At 44.6% G+C, this 20,170-nt stretch overlaps 1 protein-coding gene across 1 annotated transcript in view; it reads right to left on the bottom strand.

Moving 5' to 3' along the window:
• The window catches only part of LOC310831311 (bMERB domain-containing protein 1), a 53,182-nt gene that overhangs the window by 4,493 nt on the left and 28,519 nt on the right, over positions 1–20,170 (bottom strand). Inside the window, exons 2-4 of the mRNA XM_083711869.1 lie at positions 19,320–19,443; positions 5,596–5,669; positions 1,201–1,315 (exon numbers count right to left, since the gene is read on the bottom strand). Coding sequence (XP_083567995.1) covers positions 1,201–1,315; positions 5,596–5,669; positions 19,320–19,443 — 313 coding nt within the window. The remainder of the gene's footprint in view (positions 1–1,200; positions 1,316–5,595; positions 5,670–19,319; positions 19,444–20,170) is intronic.

Here is a 20,170-nt window from a genome sequence, read left to right as displayed (position 1 = left end):
ATGTATGTATGATGTTTTGGGGGTGGTCTTGAGCTACAGGGGAGGCAATTTTCAAATGTCTGTATAAGAGCTTGCACACCATTGTTCTGGGTTCCTCTCCTCTCCTCCCTCCCTGCATGGGGTGAGCGGGGGACCCTGTTGCAACAGTTTAATAAAGACCAGGCTTACTAGCTGCTTTGCTTCTCAATATTCTCTGGTTGGCCTCTGTTATTTTCTCCTACCAATAGAGAACCTACTTAAGGACTCTCTATGGGCTCTTAGATACCCCATAAGGGAAAGGGAGCAGTATTTTTCTTATAACAGCTGCATTTAAATGCTCTCCCACTGAGCTAGGGCCCTTCCCTAAATAAAAATAGGAAGGAAAAGTGTGGAGTGAGAAACCAGTAAAGCACTAGTATAAAAGCAAATAATAACAAGAGTTCAAGGAATTAATATAGGCAGAAACAGAGTCCTAACTTATGGGTCAGAGAGGCCAAAGACTGAGCCTGAGACCTTCTGCATGCAAAGTAGATGCCTTCCACTCAGTCTATGGCCTTCCTTTATCCCACAGTCTTTCTTGCAAATGCAAGGGTGTTATGTACTGAAGTTCTCACCCTGGGCCAGCAGGGGGATACTGTAGATAGTTATGCAAATGAAGGATCGAAAGTGACGTTCAGTGATTGGATAGTTTTAGAAAGTTGCTACAGTAACGTTGTACTGGAGCTCTATATAAGCAGGCTGACTGAGCCCTTCAGCTCAGTTCTGTTCTGGCCTGTGAATAAACAAGAGCTGTTTGAAGAATCGCTGTGTCGTCTGATATGTTCACCCGCAACTTAACAAAGAGTATATGCGCAAGTGCTCTGCTCAAGCATAGGGGTTCAATGAACAAAGTATATTGTCTACACGCTCCAGGATTTCAGCTGGCCTGGGAAATATGTTTATCTGGAGATGCTGTGGGGGATCCTTCTGCATGTGATGGAAGATATGCTCCTCTGCTGAGCTACAGCTTGTGCTTGTTGCTTTTTAAGCGTTGCTTTTTCTGTAGTTTTCGTGTTGGGAACCGACTGGCTGTTTAAAGTTCAGGTTGTCAGCTGCCATAGAAGCTTACATGTCAAAAGGCAGAGTATTGGTTAGTTTGTAAAAGGGCACCACAGGCAAAAAACAAAACAAAACTGAGTCTCCTCCCAGTCTTGGAAACAAGCCATTCTCCCATGCAATTACCTTAATCTCTCCACTTCGGCGTCATCAACAAGGAAGTCTCTTTTCTGCACCAGTTTGTGGATCTTCTGAATCAATTCATCTTCCCTTTGCTTCTGCAATTTTGTCTTCTCTTTTTCTGCTCAAAAGACAGTGGAGGTAAAAAAAACAGCAAGAAGAAGGAGCAGATTGCAAGAATACACTTGTTTGAATTTTCTTCGGATTCTGCCCGATTTTGTGCTATAGGGATGGATACACAGTGCTTTTTTTCCAGGGGTGCTTAAAGGCACCTTTTTTTTCTAGAAGAAAAGCACTGGTTAAAAGAAGTTTCAAATAAACTTGGCATTTGAAAGGAGTTTTTTATTACCAACTTAATCTCCCGGCCGTTGCCGGCTTCATCTCCTGTTCAAAATTCAGACAATAAATCTACACATAAACCCCCAGGAACAGAATGGGAACACTTTGTAAGCTGCCTTTAAGAAAGTAAATACGCTGTGTGCCTTTTGCGACTCGGGTAGAAAACAGCCACCAGGAGAGCTATAAATTACTCTCAGACTCAATAGAGTGTGTTTGTGGCAGGGAGAGGTGTAAATATTTTGCAATGAGACGCAACGATGCTTTGAATGAAGAAGAAAAAAGGTCACTATTTTGGACGGAAGAACTGGGCACAATCCAAAGGGGTGTTGCGCATAGCTTCCACATGAGCAAGTGCAGTGTTGTACGCAATTTCTGTATTGTACACCTCCACTGCTGGAGGCAGTATAATAATATAAGAAGTTCCCTGCTAGATCAGTCCAGTGGCCCATCTAATTCTGCATCTTGCTTTCACAATGGCCAACCAGATGCCGGCGGAAAGCTTATGAGCAGCACCTGAGTGCAAGAGCACTTTTCTCTCCTGCAGTTTGTGTGGGAATGTTCAGGGATGCAGGAGAGGATATATACTGTTTGATTATATCCTTTGCAACTTGTGTTAACAAGTTCTACAATTTAGTAGAGTAACATCCCCCTTCTCAACATGCACAGCGTTTGCTCAGGCTCGCTAAAGCCTCTAAAATAAGTTACCTGGTAATTTCCCCTTTAGTCCCTCATAAAAGAAATAGACACAACACAGCCTTCTTATAAAAGTATTAAAAGAGTTTACTCACTCACTCATTCTGTTGACAGATGGATCCCAGAAGGCAGACTTAAGTTACAAAGTAATATACCTGGAAACTATCCCATAAGGAGACAGCCCCTTTGTCCTCTCTTGGCTGGAAGCCAAGAAAGAATCTTAGGCTAAGCAGATGTTGCTTCTTTGACGAATGTAGTCAGAGAGAGAGAGAGAGATGGCGGCCAGTCCTACGCTTTTGTTACCTGTACAGGTGAGGCCACACCCGCCTCTGGTCACATGTAGAGGAAGTCTGTCCCAGCCTAGGAGGAAACAGGAAGTTCCAACTGGCTGGTTCAGACACCCCCTTTTATGTCCACTCTAGGGATGTTGTACTTGACTGCTCTGTGTTTCACATCCCACAGTTTGCAGCAGTGTTCAGAAGCATCACTCCAGTGGAGGGTAGGACATAGCCATGCCACTGAGCAGCCGCCGACAGCCATTTCCTCTTTGACTTTGGCTAATCCACTTTCGAAGCCGTTTCCTCTTTGACTTTGGCTAATCCACTTTCGAAGCCGTCCGAGTTGGCAGCCCATCACTGCCTCTTGTGGGATCAAATTCCAAAGTTTTTAACCATGCTGCTGCATGAACTACCCCCTTTCATCTGCCTGCAGCAAAATGTGGTGAAAAGGAGCTGTGAAAAAGAGCTAGAAAGAAACAGGGGTGGAACATGGAGCAGCCATTGCAGCCTCAGAAGCTAACTGCATATTTCCTGCTTTCCTGGGTAGTAGAGACAGGGGCGAAACTAGGCTTTATTGCACCCAGATCAAAAGATCCAGTTTGGTACCCTCCACACACATTTGCATATCCACACACACAGGCTGGAAGCCTTAATGGTACCCATATGGGGGGGGAAACCTGGCTAACCCCCCTGTAGCTTACTGTAGCAGGTCTTACGCCCCACTGCTGTTGGATGCTTCAGTTGCTCCAAATTGAGAGTGGCAAGTCTCTTGGGTTGGCCACTGTGGGAAGAGGATGCTGGCCTAGATGAATATATGGGCTGATCCTGCACATCTCTGGCCCCTCCTACCACTGGCATGTGGCCCCTGGATGATTGCTAAGAAGGAAATGCAGCCCTGGAGTTGAAAAGGGTTCCCTATACCTGGCATAGGCAATTAAATACAGGGGTTACCTTTTTGGTTTAGCACTATCTATCTAATGTCCAGTTACAGATAGGTAGCCGTGTTGGTCTGCCATAGTCAAAACAAAAAAAAATTCCTTCCAGTAGCATCTTAAAGACCAACTAAGTCAGTTCTTGGTATGAGCTTTCGTGTGTATCTGAAGAAGTGTGCATGCACACGAAAGCTCATACCAAGAACTGACTTAGTTGGTCTTTAAGGTGCTACTGGAAGGAATTTTTTTTGTTTTATCTAATGTCCGTGTGCTTATGTGAGTGTGTGTGTTCTTATATGTTAATAAAACAGGATCAAACAAATAATTTTAAATGTAGGAATGGTTTACAAAGAAACAGACCGTACTTGCACAATTAATTCCCCTTCCCTTAGTCCCAACTGTATTATATCAGGGGGCACAGAAGGAAGAGAATTATGGTTTTCTCTTTCCTTCTTTGTCTACGTCAACACTTCTCTCTCCCCTCTCTAGGGTTTGTAGCCCTGGTTACTATTACACTTCAGGAACCCAAGCTTGCTTAGCAAGGAGAAGCCTGAGCTGCTGTTTTTCCTGAGCAGCTGGTTTTTTCCAGGCTCCAAGATGACACAACCGAACAAATAGTCTCCCAAAACATATCCTTGAGCTCAGTTCACACTGTTCAGCAAAACAGATGACTTCTGGATCTCTCAGGCGACTTTGTTTCTCTGTTAAACGGATACATACAAAGTGGGCAAGCATTCACACGGCAATTTAGTCCATCTCTCTATCTGCTAATTTACACATCATATATGAGCTTTCACATGACCTAAAGGCCACTTCCAGGAATCGTGTGCAAGTTTAGCACCTATCTCTGTGCTATTTGCTTCCGGCGGGAGGCGGGGGAGATGTTTGCAACACCACAGAAATGAGAGCAAAGATTTTGGGATAAATCAGCCTCATATAACTAGCAACAAAAGTTGTTCTTTATTCTGTTATATTTCCCAAAGTGGCTTTTAGGTTGTTTGAAAACTCAAGTGTAATGTGCAAATCCCAAAAACAGAATAAATGGCCATGTGAATGCAGCCACCGTTTATCTTTCTATTTTAAAGTGGAAGGATGTTACTGTTTTTTTGCTGTGTATGTGTATCTGTTACACTAGCACAGTAAAACTATAAATACACACAGCTTCTGACTGTGCTTATCTGATTTTATATATGTGAACGATAACCACACCGCCACTGCTGAATGTATTAATCAGGCCTACAAAGCATTTTTAAAAAAATGTTGCTTTGAGGCTCAGTCTCTGTAACTGATGCATCACCCCACTCTCTAGTCCCAGCTTTACAGCACAATGCTGCCTTGATTAATTAGAACAGGTGACAACTGCTATTTCTACAGCCTTATCTTCATATCCTTCAGCGTTTCACAGATGGAAACAGAGCCAAGCTTGTAATAAATAATCACCATCCTTAACATTTGTATAGCACTCTGAGTCTTCAGAGCACTTTGCTTGCATTGCAATGCTTTCAAAAACCACGCAAGGGAGGGCTGCAGTATTATTCCCCATTTTGCAGGTGGGAGGACTAAGTCTGAGAGACGGAGGGCTTGTTTAAGGCCTCCTAGTGAGTTTGTGGCAAGAAGCAAGGTCTGAACTGGGGAACTCCTGGTCCATAGCTCAGATTGCAAGTTGGTTGATGGGGGATGCACCAGAGCAAGATAGAATTTGGGGGCCTTTGTTCATTGGGGTGTTTTTTTATTGTTTGTTTGTTTGTTTGTTTGTTTGTTTGTTTGTTTGTTTGTTTGTTTGAAATGCAAGCAAATATTTGCTGGAAGTGCAACAGCAGGGATCATTCAGTATGCAATTTATGGGATAATTCTGTTAAAGTTAACTAGCCAGGGGGATGGATGGATGGAGGCATTGCTTAGCAACCAAGCAGAGTGAGGTAGTGCATGCTCTGATTGGCTGTGTAGTTCTGAGGTAATTTTCCTCTGTATGTTTGGTTGAATGTCACCATGCTATGTACAAAGCCTGAACTAAGAAAAACGGAACCTTTGTTCTCTTCTCCTCAAATTATACACTGCTTGCTTCAGTTTTCTCAGTAAAGGGGTATCAAGACTTTTCTCTTTGGACTCCCTCTGTGTTATTTAAGTGAATTTGCTAACAATATTCACAATGAAAATACCTGGGATTGCCACTAAATTCTGCAGCTCTTTCTTCAAATTCATGATGTCCTTACATAACTGGATATCATCCATCCTAGAGAAACAGGAAAAAAAAAATCAGGGTGGGGAGCATAATATGTGTTACTTACATCTTCCTGCGGAATCGGTTTGATTAGTGAATATTGTTTCTATATTTATATTTATTTATTTGTTTATTTTTATTGTTCATTTATTTCCCTTTTGAGGTTGTTTTTATTAAAGGATTTTCATACTTAGCAAGGGTACCTACGACCCTTTTTTTCAATTCATAGAGTCCTTTCTACAGGTCAGTTACATTCAGCGTTTATGTTTATTAAAAATATGTAAGAAGTTCAAAAGCATGTAAGAAATAGGAAAACAGGAAGGAAAAAATGCAATTGAATAAATAGAAACATTAATATGCAAGAAGAAGAAGAAAGAAAGAAAGTACAAATTTTGGTCACTACATTCACAATCAAGAAGAAGAATTGTGCGGCTTAGAAGTTAATAACATGTTCCATTCACAGTTCACAAACTCCAGTTCTGATATATATATGGTTAAGCGCTTAAGGTATTGGGTTTTTTTGCAGTTTTTAAATTCACTTTGAGGCATTTCAGAGCAAAAGGTAATGAATAAATATAATAAATAATAATCTATTGAGTTTCTGCCGTCCTTCTTTTCCTCTCATACAACTTGTAAGCTTAGTCATGACTGTGTATTCATACATTTTGGCATCATATTCTGTTGTTGCTGAGATCAGAATCCCTTTCCAATAACATATCCTGCAATCATACGAGAGATTAATTCTCTTTGCTGCAGAGGAGTTTTTTCTGTGTGCTTGTCAATAAAAAATAATGCAGGTTCTCAGTTGATTTGTATTTTTGTTCTAAGATGGTGCTTGCTGTCTGTTGGTTGTTGTTTTTTACTGTACTTATATGAAAAATATCTTTTTACCAGTGTAATCCAGAGGTCACAGTTCCCACAGATGCCAGGGTAGCTGCCATTGAAGGAGTGAAGACCAGAAGTCCCCACCTTGGTAATACTAGAGAGCCAGACTGAGGCCATTTTATAGAGAGAGCAAGCTAATCCAAAAACGCCATTTTATAAGGAGCAAGCTAAAAAGGCTAAAAGCTATCTCTTTTCTGTTTGCAAAAGCATTCTTTGCAAATGCAGCAAGTGTGGTCAGAACACTTCGCACCTGTAGCTAGCTGCTGACCAAAATTCTGGTAAACACCGAGGAGAGAGCAAGAAGCAGGATGTCTAGCTCACCACAAAGTTCTAAAAGCAGACTTAAGCCTAGCAACTGCTAAAACCACAAACACAGGTGGGGGTCAAGTGGTATTTACTGGAACTAGTAAATAGGTCAGAAAAATTTTAAGCCATCAGTGCCACCTAATGGAGAAAGCAGTTTGGAACCAAAAGGCCACCACCAATTTTCTAATTGGTTGAGCTTCAATGAATATGCATAAAGGAGGATGTCTGGGAGGTGGAAAGGGGGGCTGAACTGTTGCTTTGCCTTAGGGCATAAAGGTGGTCTGCATCTGACTGACGGGGGGCATTCTCTCATTTCTTCCTGAATGCACCCCTTTTTGATTTTGTCTGACAAAATTCAAACTGAATAAAAGACTTTTTAAAAGAAATATTGCTGCCTGGATTTTTCCATTCTGGTCTGTATTCTGAAGTCCCCAACATTTCTGGTGCCAAAGGTGACTCGGATTGGGACCTTAAGTCCTCAAAAAGACCAGAAGGCAGCTCCCTTGTCCTTTTCTGGGCAGGGCACAGCCGAGGGCCAAGGGCCAGCTGCTCCAAAGCGCGCACCGAGACCTTTCTTCGGAGGAGGGCGAAGCCAATTTGACCCTCTGCTGTATCCTGAGAGAGAGGAGACAACGGATTGAAGGACCGAGGTTGACAGGACAGGGCAGAGTCCAGCCGGCTGGTGAGTACATGGCAAAGGGCCCTGAGGACATAGGAAGGCAGACCTCCTTGTAATTAAGGAGAAGGGACATCCTGATCACATGTCCAGCGTGTTTGGTGGCAGTAAGGAAAGGATTCCCTACTAACCACCCACGTTAAGGTATTGGGAAGAAGGAAATGGGGCAGAGGGAACTGGTGTGTTTTGTATGTTGTATGTCAGATACTCCAGTGCATGAATTGTGAATGAGCGGTCAGGGCTTAGCGTCCCTTTGGCCAAGCGAGTGCAGGGTTGTGCATTTCCTAGTAGGGCGACCTCACCTAGGTCACAACCTGAAGTGTGTGGAGAGTGGAAGGAATTTTGAAACCCGCTTAGGAGCGGAGTATCTGAAAAAATGGGGTCTGAAGCAAGCCAATGTAGTCCTTTTGAATGCTTTTGATTTGGCCCAAACTACTTACAATCAGAGACAGGAGGCCTCAAAGGAACAACCACCCCCAAGCTTTTCTGATGCCTGTTCCTCAGTCATCAGGCATCAAATCTTTCAGAAGCATAGGGGCCCTAGCTGGGACAGGACAACAAGGAGTATCTTTTGAGGCTGAATACCTACTTAGGGAAGAGTTTCAGACTCAGATGCAGCTCTGGGAGCGATGGAGGGGATCGCTCCAGAGATCCCTTAGGTTATCCAAGTTGGTATACTGAACTAGAATGCATACAAAACTTTCAGATCTCTGGACCTCAATGAAGGCAAGAGTTCAGCCAGGCAAAGCTGGAGGGTTCTCTGCTGAGCTGTGGCTTTGGTAGTAAGGCAAGCCTCCTAGTTTCTCCATAGCCCAACACTGAACTGGGAAGCACATGAGCCTCGCAGACCTCCAACAGTTTTGATCCCTATAGTAACTACAGCTTGACCACGGAGGGCAACCTAAATCCCAGAACTTAGCTAGGGAAGAGCTGGGTAGCTCTGTGACCAGCGGCAGCTTGGAACACATCAGGGAAAACACCAACAGGCCCCTAGTTTCTCTGATGACCAACGAGCGGTGGTCTATGGCTAGGAACTACAAAATGCTTTCAGACCTATAGTAGTTACAGTTGAGACAGGGAGGACAACCTACCTAGTGTCCTTAACCAGGCACCAGCTGGATGGCTCAGTGGTCAGGTGTGTCTCAGAGAACACTGCAGCAGACCCCTAGCTTGAGGCTCAGGCAGAGGAGCCTCAAGAGAAGACCTACATCTCTGTGGCCACCACAGTGATGAAGGAAGAGATGAAGAATAATCCGGACACCTAAAGCTGACACAGGGTGTGAGCAGCCAAGGTCAGGTGTCTGCTGTGAGAACTACTAGAAGTTTAAAAAAAAACTGCATAAAACCAAAAGAGGAAGAAGAGCTTTCTCCATTTAACTTGGATGAGTTTGTGACTATGGATGAAGTCCTAGAGGTTGACGTGATAATAACCCCCCCCCCCCCGGCTGAAGAAATGTAAGACTGATCAATGCAAAATTATGGCCCTTAGGATTGAAATTAAAGGAGCACAGGCAGGAAAATGTCTGTTCCCAGTGCCGTGGTGGCCCCTTGGGAGGACAGGGACAGCCCCATATCCCCAAAGCTCCACCACTGCCTCAGTATGTGGCCCCAGGAGCCGAAGCAATAAGAGGAGGGCTACTAGCCAGCCCAGAAGGAGACAAGGCAGAGCCCAGTGACCAGATCCTGGACAAAATATACCCCAACCTTAAAGAATTGAGGGAAAGTCATGTTTGAGGACTGGGAAAGGTTGTGGACCACTGGGCTGAACTTCACTGCATGTAATGCTTTGAAAGAAAATGTTATGAAAATGATATATAGATGGTACATGACCCCAGTTAAACTTGCAAAAATATATCATTTGTCTGACAACAAATGCTGGAAATGTAAAGGAAATGAAGGAACATTCTTTCACCTCTGGTGGACGTGCCCTAAAGTGAAGGCTTTCTGGGAAATGATATATAATGAGTTGAAAAAGGTATTTAAGTATACCTTCCCTAAGAAACCAGAGGCCTTCCTTCTGGGCATTGTTGGCCAGAGGGTGTTAAAGAAGGACCGAACTTTTTTTCTGTATGCAACAACGGCAGCAAGTATACTCGTTGCTAAGCACTGGAAAACCCAAGAACTACCCACGCTGGAAGAATGGCAGATGCAACTGATAGACTACATGGAACTAGCTGAGATGACTGGCAGAATCCGAGACCTGGGAGAGGAGAAGGTTGAAGAAGATTGGAAGAAATTTAAGATTTATTTACAAAAACATTGTAATTTGGTTGAATGTTAAGAAGGATGCTAGATCATAAATAATTTGGCACCACTAAATTAGATGGAATTAGGAAGATAAGCGAGATTTAAGAAAATATTAATTTTTGGAGAATCACTAGATCATATTTAAACACTTAAATTTTTGGGGATATAAGAATGTAAACAAGGTGATAAATTGCTGGTAAAATTTCACAGTGATGAAAGTGAGAACGGGAGACGTGAGAGAGTCCAAAGAAGCTATGAAACTATGTTAAGATATATGTTATATTGTTTATTCTTTTTGCATTTATATCTAAAAAATCTCAATAAATATTTTATTTTTAAAAAAAAGAATTGAGGGAAAGGATGAACAAATACAGAAGTTCGACCACTATGTATTGAGAAGCTGAAAAAGCTTATTGCAATGCTCGAGTCAAAGCATTGGGGGAGTACATAAAGCGGTCCAGGTCCACCGCAGAGGCAGGAGAAGCAGAAGTCCTGACCCCCCCTTTGTGTAGTTTGGGACAAGCCGCTCCCTGCTCCCCCCTTCACCCTCCAATACGTCCCCTTCACCACCACCGATTTGATGAATTGGAAGACCCACACCCCTGCATTCACTGAAAAACCCCAGGCAATGGTGGACTTGCTGTCCTCCATATTTGCAGCAACTAAGGGAAGCCTCCAGGACCAAGGTGGAGGAGCTGCAACACCAGATGGCAGTTTCCTCTGTGGCTGCCAAAAGAGACCCAGGGGAGCTGGGGAGGCTTAAGGAGAAGGTCCGAGTCCTGAGCGGGGAGCAGGAGCAGGCCCACCTGAGGCTGCAGGCCGAGCAGCAGAAGGTGGCAGAACTGGAGGCTCAGGTGAAGCACCTGAACACCAAGCACCAAGGAGCACTGGCTGAACTCCAGGCGGACTTGGCTCGTGGCACGTCGTAGGTCAAGGAGAAGGAGGGCATTGCAGCAGGCACCAGCGCTGAGTATCCCAAATCCAGAAAAGTCTTTTCCCCTGTTTGTGGATGAAGACCAGGGAACAGTAAAGGGAGTGCTGTGCCAGAAATTGGGGAGCTGGCAGCAGCCCGTGGCATATTTATCTGAGCGCCTGGCATCTGCAGAAGAAGGTTTACTGCCATGCATGAGGGCAGTTGTGGCAGTCGCCATCCTACTGGACAAAGCAGACAAATTCACCTTTGGCCAAGACACTGTGTAATCACGCATGCAGTCCCAGCTTTGTTTGACATGCTCCCAAGCGAAGATGAGAAAGTGTCAGATGTTATTGTTGCACCCACGTTTGAAGTTTCAGGTCACCACTGCCCTCAACCCAGCTACCCTGTTGCCGGTAGGAGAAGGTGAGGAGCAGACGCACGATTGCATTGAGGTTATGGACACAAGACTGGACCAGGGGAAGTGGCCAGAGGAAATCGATTGGCAGACAGAGTGGCCAAGGAAGCAGCCCGGGAACCAGCCCCAGCCTCGGTTATTGGAGCAGTGGTCCCAGAAGGGATCTTAAGCACTGCTGACAAACCAGCCCATACAAAGCAGGAAAGGGACACTGCAGATGCTCAGGAGTTGACATTGTCCAAAGAAGGATGGTACCTTACCCCTGATGATAGGATATAGATCCCAGAGTCCCTTTCCCAGCAGATAATTCAGAGATACCATGAGTCCACCCACATGGGGCCAGATGCCACAACCAAGCAGCTGGAGAAGTATGTCTATATAGCCAACCTTTATCAACTGGCAGCCCAGATTTCCAGGAAATGCCTGCTATGCCAAAAGAATAATCCCAGAACTCACTCCGGATGATGTGGAACTGCATTACACCCTCGATGAACATCAGTGGGCACGTCAAGAAGGAGCAACGCTCCAGGAAGGACCAGACAGCCGTGTTTTTGTGCCCCAGCATCTGGCCAGCGTGATTGTGAAGAATTACCACGAATCCACCCATTTGGGAGGCCCAGCTGCTAAAGCACACCTTGGGAGAATACTCTACATCCCCAACCTATCTCAACTAATTATCTGCTGCTATATCCCAAAGGTGTGTCGTGTGTGTTTGCTTCCTTTCCAGGTATTTCCTCCAGTCCCACTGAGCCGGTTCACCAGTTCCAACTGGGTGACAGCGTCTGGCGACCCCCTCATCCCCAACTGCAGTGAAAGTAGCCGATGTGATCCCTTGGGTGCATCACATGTGTCTGAAGAAGTCGGAGGGTGTCTGGACTTGCAAGAGAAATCCTGCTGACCCTCTGAAGCTGATCATCACCTTGTGTCTGACGCTACCGGGAATGCGTTGGGCCACGGGCAACGAGATCCTGCGACTAATCATCACAAGGACAGTCACAAAGACTTTCTCTTTTCTCTCTTATTTTCTTTATTGACTTGCTCTATGTCTTTTTTTTTTTCTTTCCAAATACATTTTTATTAAGGTTATACACATAACAAACATACAACCAAATACAAAAGAAAAAATTGTAACAAAAAAGAGAGTCAAGATATACAAGCCAACTTTTTCCTCTCTCTAACTATACAAAGATAGATTAATCTGGCTATTTCACAAAACAGTAAAAGATTAAAAAAAAAAAAAACACCCACAGAAACCGCCTCCTGGACTTCCTTCCATCCTTTTGGTAAGTATCAAATATCTGCTTCCAATTACGTATTTGATTTTTAATCTATAGGCCTAAATTCACACGCTGGTAGTATTTGTTCTGACCCCGCCAATCACATTAAGCATTTATTCCAATATAGTTCCAGTATTTACTCCAATTTTTCAGAGATTTCTGTTCATCGTGGTCTCTTAATTTACCTGTTAATTTATCAAGCTCAGCATATTTTATCATTTTAATTTGCCAATCATTTATATTGGGGATAGTTTCCACTTTCCAATATTGTGCCAATAACATTCTCGCTGCTGTGGTGGCATAGAGGAATATCGTTCTATCTTCTTTCTTAATATCTTTACCCGTCATTCCCAGCAAAAAGGCTTCGGGTCTTTTGGGAAAAGTGTATTTAAATATTCTTTTAAGCTCATTGTAAACCGATTCCCAAAAGCCTTTCACCTTTTTGCATGTCCACCATAGATGATATAGGTCACCCTCCACCTCCCCACATTTCCAGCATTTCTTATCTTTTAGTCTATACATTTTGGCCAACTTCACAGGGGTGTGGTACCACCTATATAGCATCTTCCAAACATTTTCTCTCAGAGACATACATGCTGTAAACTTTATGTTACAATTCCACACTTCCAGCCACCTTTCAAAATCGATGTTATAACCAAAGTCAATTGCCCATTTAATCATTGCCTCCTTCACCTCCTCGTCCTTTGTATACCACTCTAAAAGTATGTCATAGATTCTAGATAGGGTTTTGTTTTTACCTTCTATTACTTCTACATTGAATTTTGATTTTTTGTCATCAAAACCCAACTTCTTCTTGTCCTCTTTTAGCAAATCATTCACCTGGTGGTATTGCAACCACCCAGTGAATAGATTTTTTATCTCTTCATAAGGTCTAAGTCTTGGCCCTTGGTCTGTTTTTCTTAACATTTCTTCATAGGTGGCGTTTTTTCCCTCCATGTTTGTTTTCTTCACCGTTAAAGCCTCAATTGGTGAGATCCACCATGGGACTTGCTCTATGTCTTATTGCCCTGACCCTACCGAGCCATACCAACCCTATTGGCCTGCTGACCTCTGCTACGACTGGTTCGTCTTGCCGGTGGTAAGAGACGGCGTGCTCATTGGCTATTGGAAACAGGGGTTTGATGAGGTTGCCGTATTGAAACATCCCACTACCCGACTGTGGCTTCTCTTCCACACCACTGTCCAGCGCGCATGGGTAGTGCTTATACGGGAACTTGCAGAGACGGTCGAAATCTATCGAGTTCTGGACCGCTCTTGCTGTTGTGGGGGGGGGGTAACCAACTGTCAATCGGGGGGTAGAGCACTGTACCAACCCCCAATAAGTAAAAATGTCTGGTATGCACCTTGGCCCCAACAGATGCCACGAGTGGACTACCACTTCTCCCACTGCTACTTAACCGTTCCGCCATTCACAAACGAGCATTGGTCAATGCAGCTACACGTACCCATATCCTGGCTCCATGATGTGGTACCTATAGATCCATCAAAACGAAAATGGAGAACCGTAACCAGTCAGCATTTTCCTGATGGAAAGGGGGGCTGCCATTGAAGGAGTGAAGACCAGAAGTCCCCACCTTGGTAATACTAGAGAGCCAGACTGAGGCCATTTTATAGAGAGCAAGCTAATCCAAAAACGCCATTTTATAAGGAGCAAGCTAAAAAGGCTAAAAGCTATCTCTCTTCTGTTTGCAAAAGCATTCTTTGCAAATGCAGCAAGTGTGGTCAGAACACTTCGCACCTGTAGCTAGCTGCTGACCAAAATTCTGGTAAACACCGAGGAGAGAGCAAGAAGCAGGATGTCTAGCTCACCACAAAGTTCTAAAAGCAGACTTAAGCCTAGCAACTGCTAAAACCACAAACACAGGTGGGGGTCAAGTGGTATTTACTGGAACTAGTAAATAGGTCAGATAGATTTTAAGCCATCAGTGCCACCTAATGGAGAAAGCAGTTTGGAACCAAAAGGCCACCACCAATTTTCTAATTGGTTGAGCTTCAATGAATATGCATAAAGGAGGATGTCTGGGAGGTGGAAAGGGGGGCTGAACTGTTGCTTTGCCTTAGGGCATAAAAGTTGTCTGCATCTGACTGACTGGGGGTATTCTCTCATTTCTTCCTGAATGCACCCCTTTTTGATTTTGTCTGACAAAATTCAAACTGAATAGAAGACTTTTTTAAAGAAATATTGCTGCCTGGATTTTTCCATTCTGGTCTGTATTCTGAAGTCCCCAACACCATGACCTCCTAGGATGCCCACAAAAGGTCTCCATAATGATATCCTCCTGAGAATTGGTTTGCTCTTCCTGATCAGTTCCTCTTTTGGTAGACTCAGCCACTCACACCTCCATGGCAGCCATTTTGTGTTTTGGCACACCACTTTATGGCAGCCATTGCATGACTGGCACAAGGCGGTGGGGGTGCTGACCCGTCAACCTCATTCTGCCCTCAGCCACACACCACCTGCCTGGCATCCTGCTTACAAAACCAGTCCTGGCTATCCGCTTCCAACTTTTTAGTCTCAATCCTGCCCTTATGGAACTCAGCAGGGAGGAGGATGGGGACAAACTTAGAATTGGTTGATTGGCTCTGGCGCCACCTACTGTTGGGCTCCTTGTTGTCCCTCCGACCAGTCTCAGCTGCCACTACTATGTGCTCCACACATAGACCTCTCTATCCACCACAAAGGAGGAAATCTGTGCTGTCCTACGGCTCCCGCAATGCCTTACCTGGGAGCAAAGGATTGCAGCCCAGCTTAGAATTCTTAGGTTTCCTCTCTGGGGCTCTTGCTTGGTTCCTTCTGATCACAGAACCGGCTTTACACAGACACATAGCTGTCAACGTTTCCCCTTTTTTTAAGGGAAATTCCCTTATTCCAATTAGGATTCCTCACAAAAAAAGGGAAAAGTTGACAGCTATGCACAGACACACACACACACACACACACACACACACACACACACAGGCTTCATTGCATTAAACGGCAGCGCCTTTTCCTTTAATTAACCATCTTAAAATGTTGCTTCTCTCTTGGGGGTAGGGAGGAACCAATATTAAACACATGCTCAGCAATAAGCAAATTGCCTATTATGTTCTGTGCAACAGCACTTTGAGAAATGGGATTCATATCACGAGAACAATTGTCTTTGAGGGAAATTGCAGCGTTAATTAGAAGGCAACAGTTTTCCTGGAGGAGAAGGAACACTGGAAATAGGGAAGATCCTTGAGCCAGCACTGCCAGGCATCTCTCTAGTGAAGTCACCGGAATATGAGAAGACCAGTAAAGTATGTGATCTAGAACCACACTTCTGGTGGCACAGTCTGAAGGTGCTGGTATCTGCAGGAGTTTTCACATCAGTGCAGACTCAACTCATCAAGTGTTGGTGCTGACCTTTAAAACCCTAAACGGCCTTGGCCCAGTATACCTGAAGGAGCGTCTCCACCTCCATTCAGCCCGAACACTGAGGTGCAGCACCAAGGGCCTTCTGGTGGTTCCCTCCCTGCGAGAAGTGAGGTTACAGGGAACCAGACAGAGGGCCTTCTCAGTAGTGGCGCCCGCCCTTTGGAACACCCTCCCATCAGATGTCAAGGAAATAAACAACTATCTGACTTTTAGAAGATATCTGAAGGCAGCTCTGTTTAGGGAAGTTTTTTATGTTTCATGTTTTATCGTGTTTTTAATATTCTTCTGGGAGCCACCCAGAGTGGCTGGGACAACCCTGTCAGATGGACAGCATATTATTATTACTATAATTATAATTATCAAGGAATGCACCATCTGTAGCCTGCAGAAATGGGTACAGACCCCTTTGCCTGAGGTGTGTACATGGGTCACTGGACTTCAGGGAACAGGGCTGGCCCTGATGCCCCCCCTCTCTCTTTCTCTTTCTCTCCCCCCCCCTCCCTCTCTCACACACACCTCTCTACACAGATCCGCTGTCTATATAAGATTTCCCAGAGCAACATTTCCAGGGCCCTGTTAATATTTATGAAAGTATTTCAGACCAAGCAGGGGGGTCATCTTGGTTCTCTGCAGAGGGGAGGCAAGAGGGCAACTGGAAGAAGAAACCACTCTCTAATTGGAAGCAGCCAGAGGAGGACACGGACTAATTGCCTTCCCTGGCCAGCAGACAAAATGGTTGGGCTGCCTGCTAGGCGCTTGATTACTAGTGCAAAGTCGGGTCTCTCTACATGCTCTGCAACATGAGATATAATTGCTCCTGAGATTATGAAGCAGCACACTTGGTAGCTATTATTAACTGACTTAAGAAATGAAATGCCTCTCTGGGGAATGGATACTGGATATTGTGAGGAACAGGGGATCTGCTGGTGCCAAGCAGTGAGATCTCAAGTCCCCAAATAGAGATTATTAATATATTATTATTATTATTATTATTATTATTTGCTACCCATCGAACTGTGTTGCCCCAGCCACTCTGGGCAGCTCCCAACATTAAAAACTCAATAAAACATCAAACATTAATACTCCAGATGTAGAGCATCACATGCAAAGCACAGGGGTTGCCAATGTGGAGCCCTCCAGAGATTGTTGGATTACAACTCCCATCAGCCCCAGCCAGCATGACCAATGGAATTAGCCATCTAGTAATATCTGGAGGGACGCGAGTGCCGGTGTGGTCTAAACCACTGAGCCTTGGGCTTGCCAATCAGAAGGTTGGCGGTTCGAATCCCTGTGACGGGGTGAGCTCCCGTTGCTCTGTCCCAGCTCCTGCCAACCTAGCAGTTCAAAAGCACGTCAAAGTGCAAGTAGATAAATAAGTACTGTTCCGGCGGGAAGGTAAATGGCGTTTTCGTGCGCTGCTCTGGTGTCGGTGATCCGTTGCACCAGGAGCGACTTAGTCACGCTGGCCACATGACCCGGAAAAACTGTCTGCGGAGTGGACAAATGCCGCCTCCCTCGGCCTGTAAAGCGAGATGAGCGCCACAACCCCAGAGTTGTTTGTGACTGGACTTAACTGTCAGGGGTCCCTTTACTTTTACCTTTTAATATATGGAGGGCACAAAGACTACCCTTGGTTTAGAGTACAGCCCAATTGGAATGAATAGGATTCAAGACAGTAACGTCCCATTGATTTAATTGGGTCTATTCTTAGGCCACATTTGAACTGTATGTTTAAAGAACAAGCATACTACTTTTAAACAGTCATGACTTCCCCCAAAGTTATATGGAAGTTGTAGTTTAATAGTTTTCAGAGTTGTTAAGAGACTCCTGTTCCCCTCACAGAGTTACAACTGCCAGTGGGAGGCATCATTTTCCAGTTTGCCTCAAGCGGCAAAATGTTCCTGGGAGGATGAATTATGGGGGAAGAAGGCAAAGCCCCAGTCAAACAGGAGAGGTTTGCCAAAGCTCTCCCAGCGGCGGCCTTCACATCTTCCCACCTGATCAGTGATAAATAGCGCCGGGCGAAGCTTCCATTGTGAACACTGGGGAAATTAAAAGGGCAAACTGGAAACGAAAAACAAACAGGCCGAGGGAGGAAAAGTCAATGAACAAAGCACGATAGACAGATGGCTCCCTCCGTAGCCTTTTCTACAGGGGAGAAAAAACATTTTGATTGCAAGTGCTCTGCACTGTTCGAGGTGCAAAACGTCAGGGGGGAAATTCAGTGCTCACAAGGCACGGATTTGACTCTGACTCACTGGGTCTAGATGGAATTTGACAAGACAGGTGTTTACTTGACTGTGCAGTACCAGGTCTGGGTGGCTCCTAATCCTGCTCTTGCTCCTGAAGGTGCAATTGCTCCTAACTACTATTTTGATCGTGACATACTTAATGGCTGTGGTGACAAGGCCCATCATTTCCAGAAGCTTTTAATCCCTTGCTGTAAATTTGCTACAGGCTTGAAACTCAGCTTCCCTGATTGACGTTGTAATAGGAGGAGATTGCTCAGGGCAAGAAATGATAAGGGCAGGCCTGGTGCCAGTCAGCTTGGGCAATGGCTGAGGGGCCCAGGTGCTAGAAGGTCACCTCCTGGACCTACTGAGAAGCTCCACTCACCACCCTTCGCTTAGAGCCCCTGGGTGCCTATTTTAGTGGTAGATTGGCAGCTGAGCCACTAATGAATGGGACTGAAGCTTGGCTGCCATCTGTGGGGGCTGGCTGCCATCTTTATTTACCCAGAATTCCAATGCCTCAGCCTTTAGATCTTTAACAGGGGTGCCCTAAGTGTGGGAGGTCAATGGCGTACCTGTGTTGAACACTTACACTTAATTGTAATACAATAAAATACAATATAAGGAATAAAAGTTTAAAATCATGCATCGTTGCTACAACAGAAGAATTACTGAGCGGATTTTAAAATTCCGTATATTAGTTGCCTAATAAAAAATAGCTATACAAAATTATGCGTGCCCATCTCTAACACTTTTCAGTTTTTCAACTCTTCTCTTTTGCAGGACTTCAGTTCTTCAAATCTCTGGTTGGATCTACATTGATCTTCTAAACATGATTAAATTGAACATTCTATAAGGTCCAATGGCAATTTCCCTTCGTCAGTGGCTCAGTGCTCTGCAGTACCCTCTGGTGTCATATTTTAATAATGCATTTTTAATGCTATAAATGACAAGTGTAGATCCACTCTCTGACTCCACAACTTCCTTCCACTAACTACCCCATCTTCTGGTTGGACTTATATTCAGTATTTCCACTCCTCCTGGCCTTTTAGCCAATTGGAAAGAGGACAGAGTCCTGGTTACGTTTCTAGGTCCTGTGAATTTTCAGATTCCTAGGATGAACTTTTGACCTTCCCATGCAGAACTTTCCCCCATGTACTTTTAACCTTCTTGTGAATTTTGGACCCGCTTGCCATTGACTCTGGCTCCATCCACTGTTTGGGCTCCCTGCCTTCCACCTCACCAGTCCCAATGGGTACCACCCATCACTGCGAAAAAACTATTTACTTACATAAACCTGAGCTCCGATTCTCTCCTGACTAAGACTTCCCGAAGTCTCTGGATCTTTGCCATCTCCAGTTCTATCTCCTCGGGCATCATGGTAGTTTCAGCCATCGAAATGATGTCAAGCTGATCTGTATAGGATTTAAGACAGACAGGAAATAAATGAGGGTTTGCTCATGTTGGCTTAAGAGTCTTTTAAATAAAAGAAGACAGAACAAATCACATGGAGTTCTTTCATCTTTGGAAAGAGTCACATACCTTAGATAGTGAGTCTTGAATGTGTTCAGGGGTTCTGTTATGATATCATAAGCCTACCCGTTTACCTATAAATAAGCTGAATATTCTCAAACTGTGTAACTATAGGGTATGGCTATAGGGTATAGCTATATCCAGCGGGAGCTGCAATGCTCTTGTCTAGGGTTGCAGCCAGCCAGCCATGCCATCTCGCAGGAGACTCCATTCCATTACCATTCTTCATCTTGGTTTTCATTCCCCCTAAAAGAAATGGCATTCAAAGCCCACTGAGCCTGTTCAGTCCTCTTTGGGTTGTTGTTGTTGTTTTGTAGCTTCTCCCTCCCTCATTTTCCCCTTAAACATTTTGGGCAGTTTGGCAGATCTTGGTTTTCTGCTGAGCCTGCTGAAACTGCTGAGCTCCACAGGGAGCTACAGTCAGATCCTGCAGCTTCTGACATACACAGGGCCAGAGATAGCCACTGTGGTTCCTTCATCATTTTACACAGCACGGAGGGGAAAACATCTCAGATCAGCTACGTAGCTACTTCCATCTCAGTGATCATGAAACAATAACCTCACTTCAACTTTCATGGTTTGGCTAAGTAGTTCCCATTTCAAATACAA

The sequence above is a fragment of the Podarcis gaigeae genome (assembly GCF_964106915.1).
Source record: "Podarcis gaigeae genome assembly, chromosome: 14".
In the NCBI taxonomy this organism is placed as follows: Eukaryota; Metazoa; Chordata; class Lepidosauria; order Squamata; family Lacertidae; genus Podarcis; species Podarcis gaigeae.
This window is presented reverse-complemented; position numbering and strand designations above follow the sequence as displayed.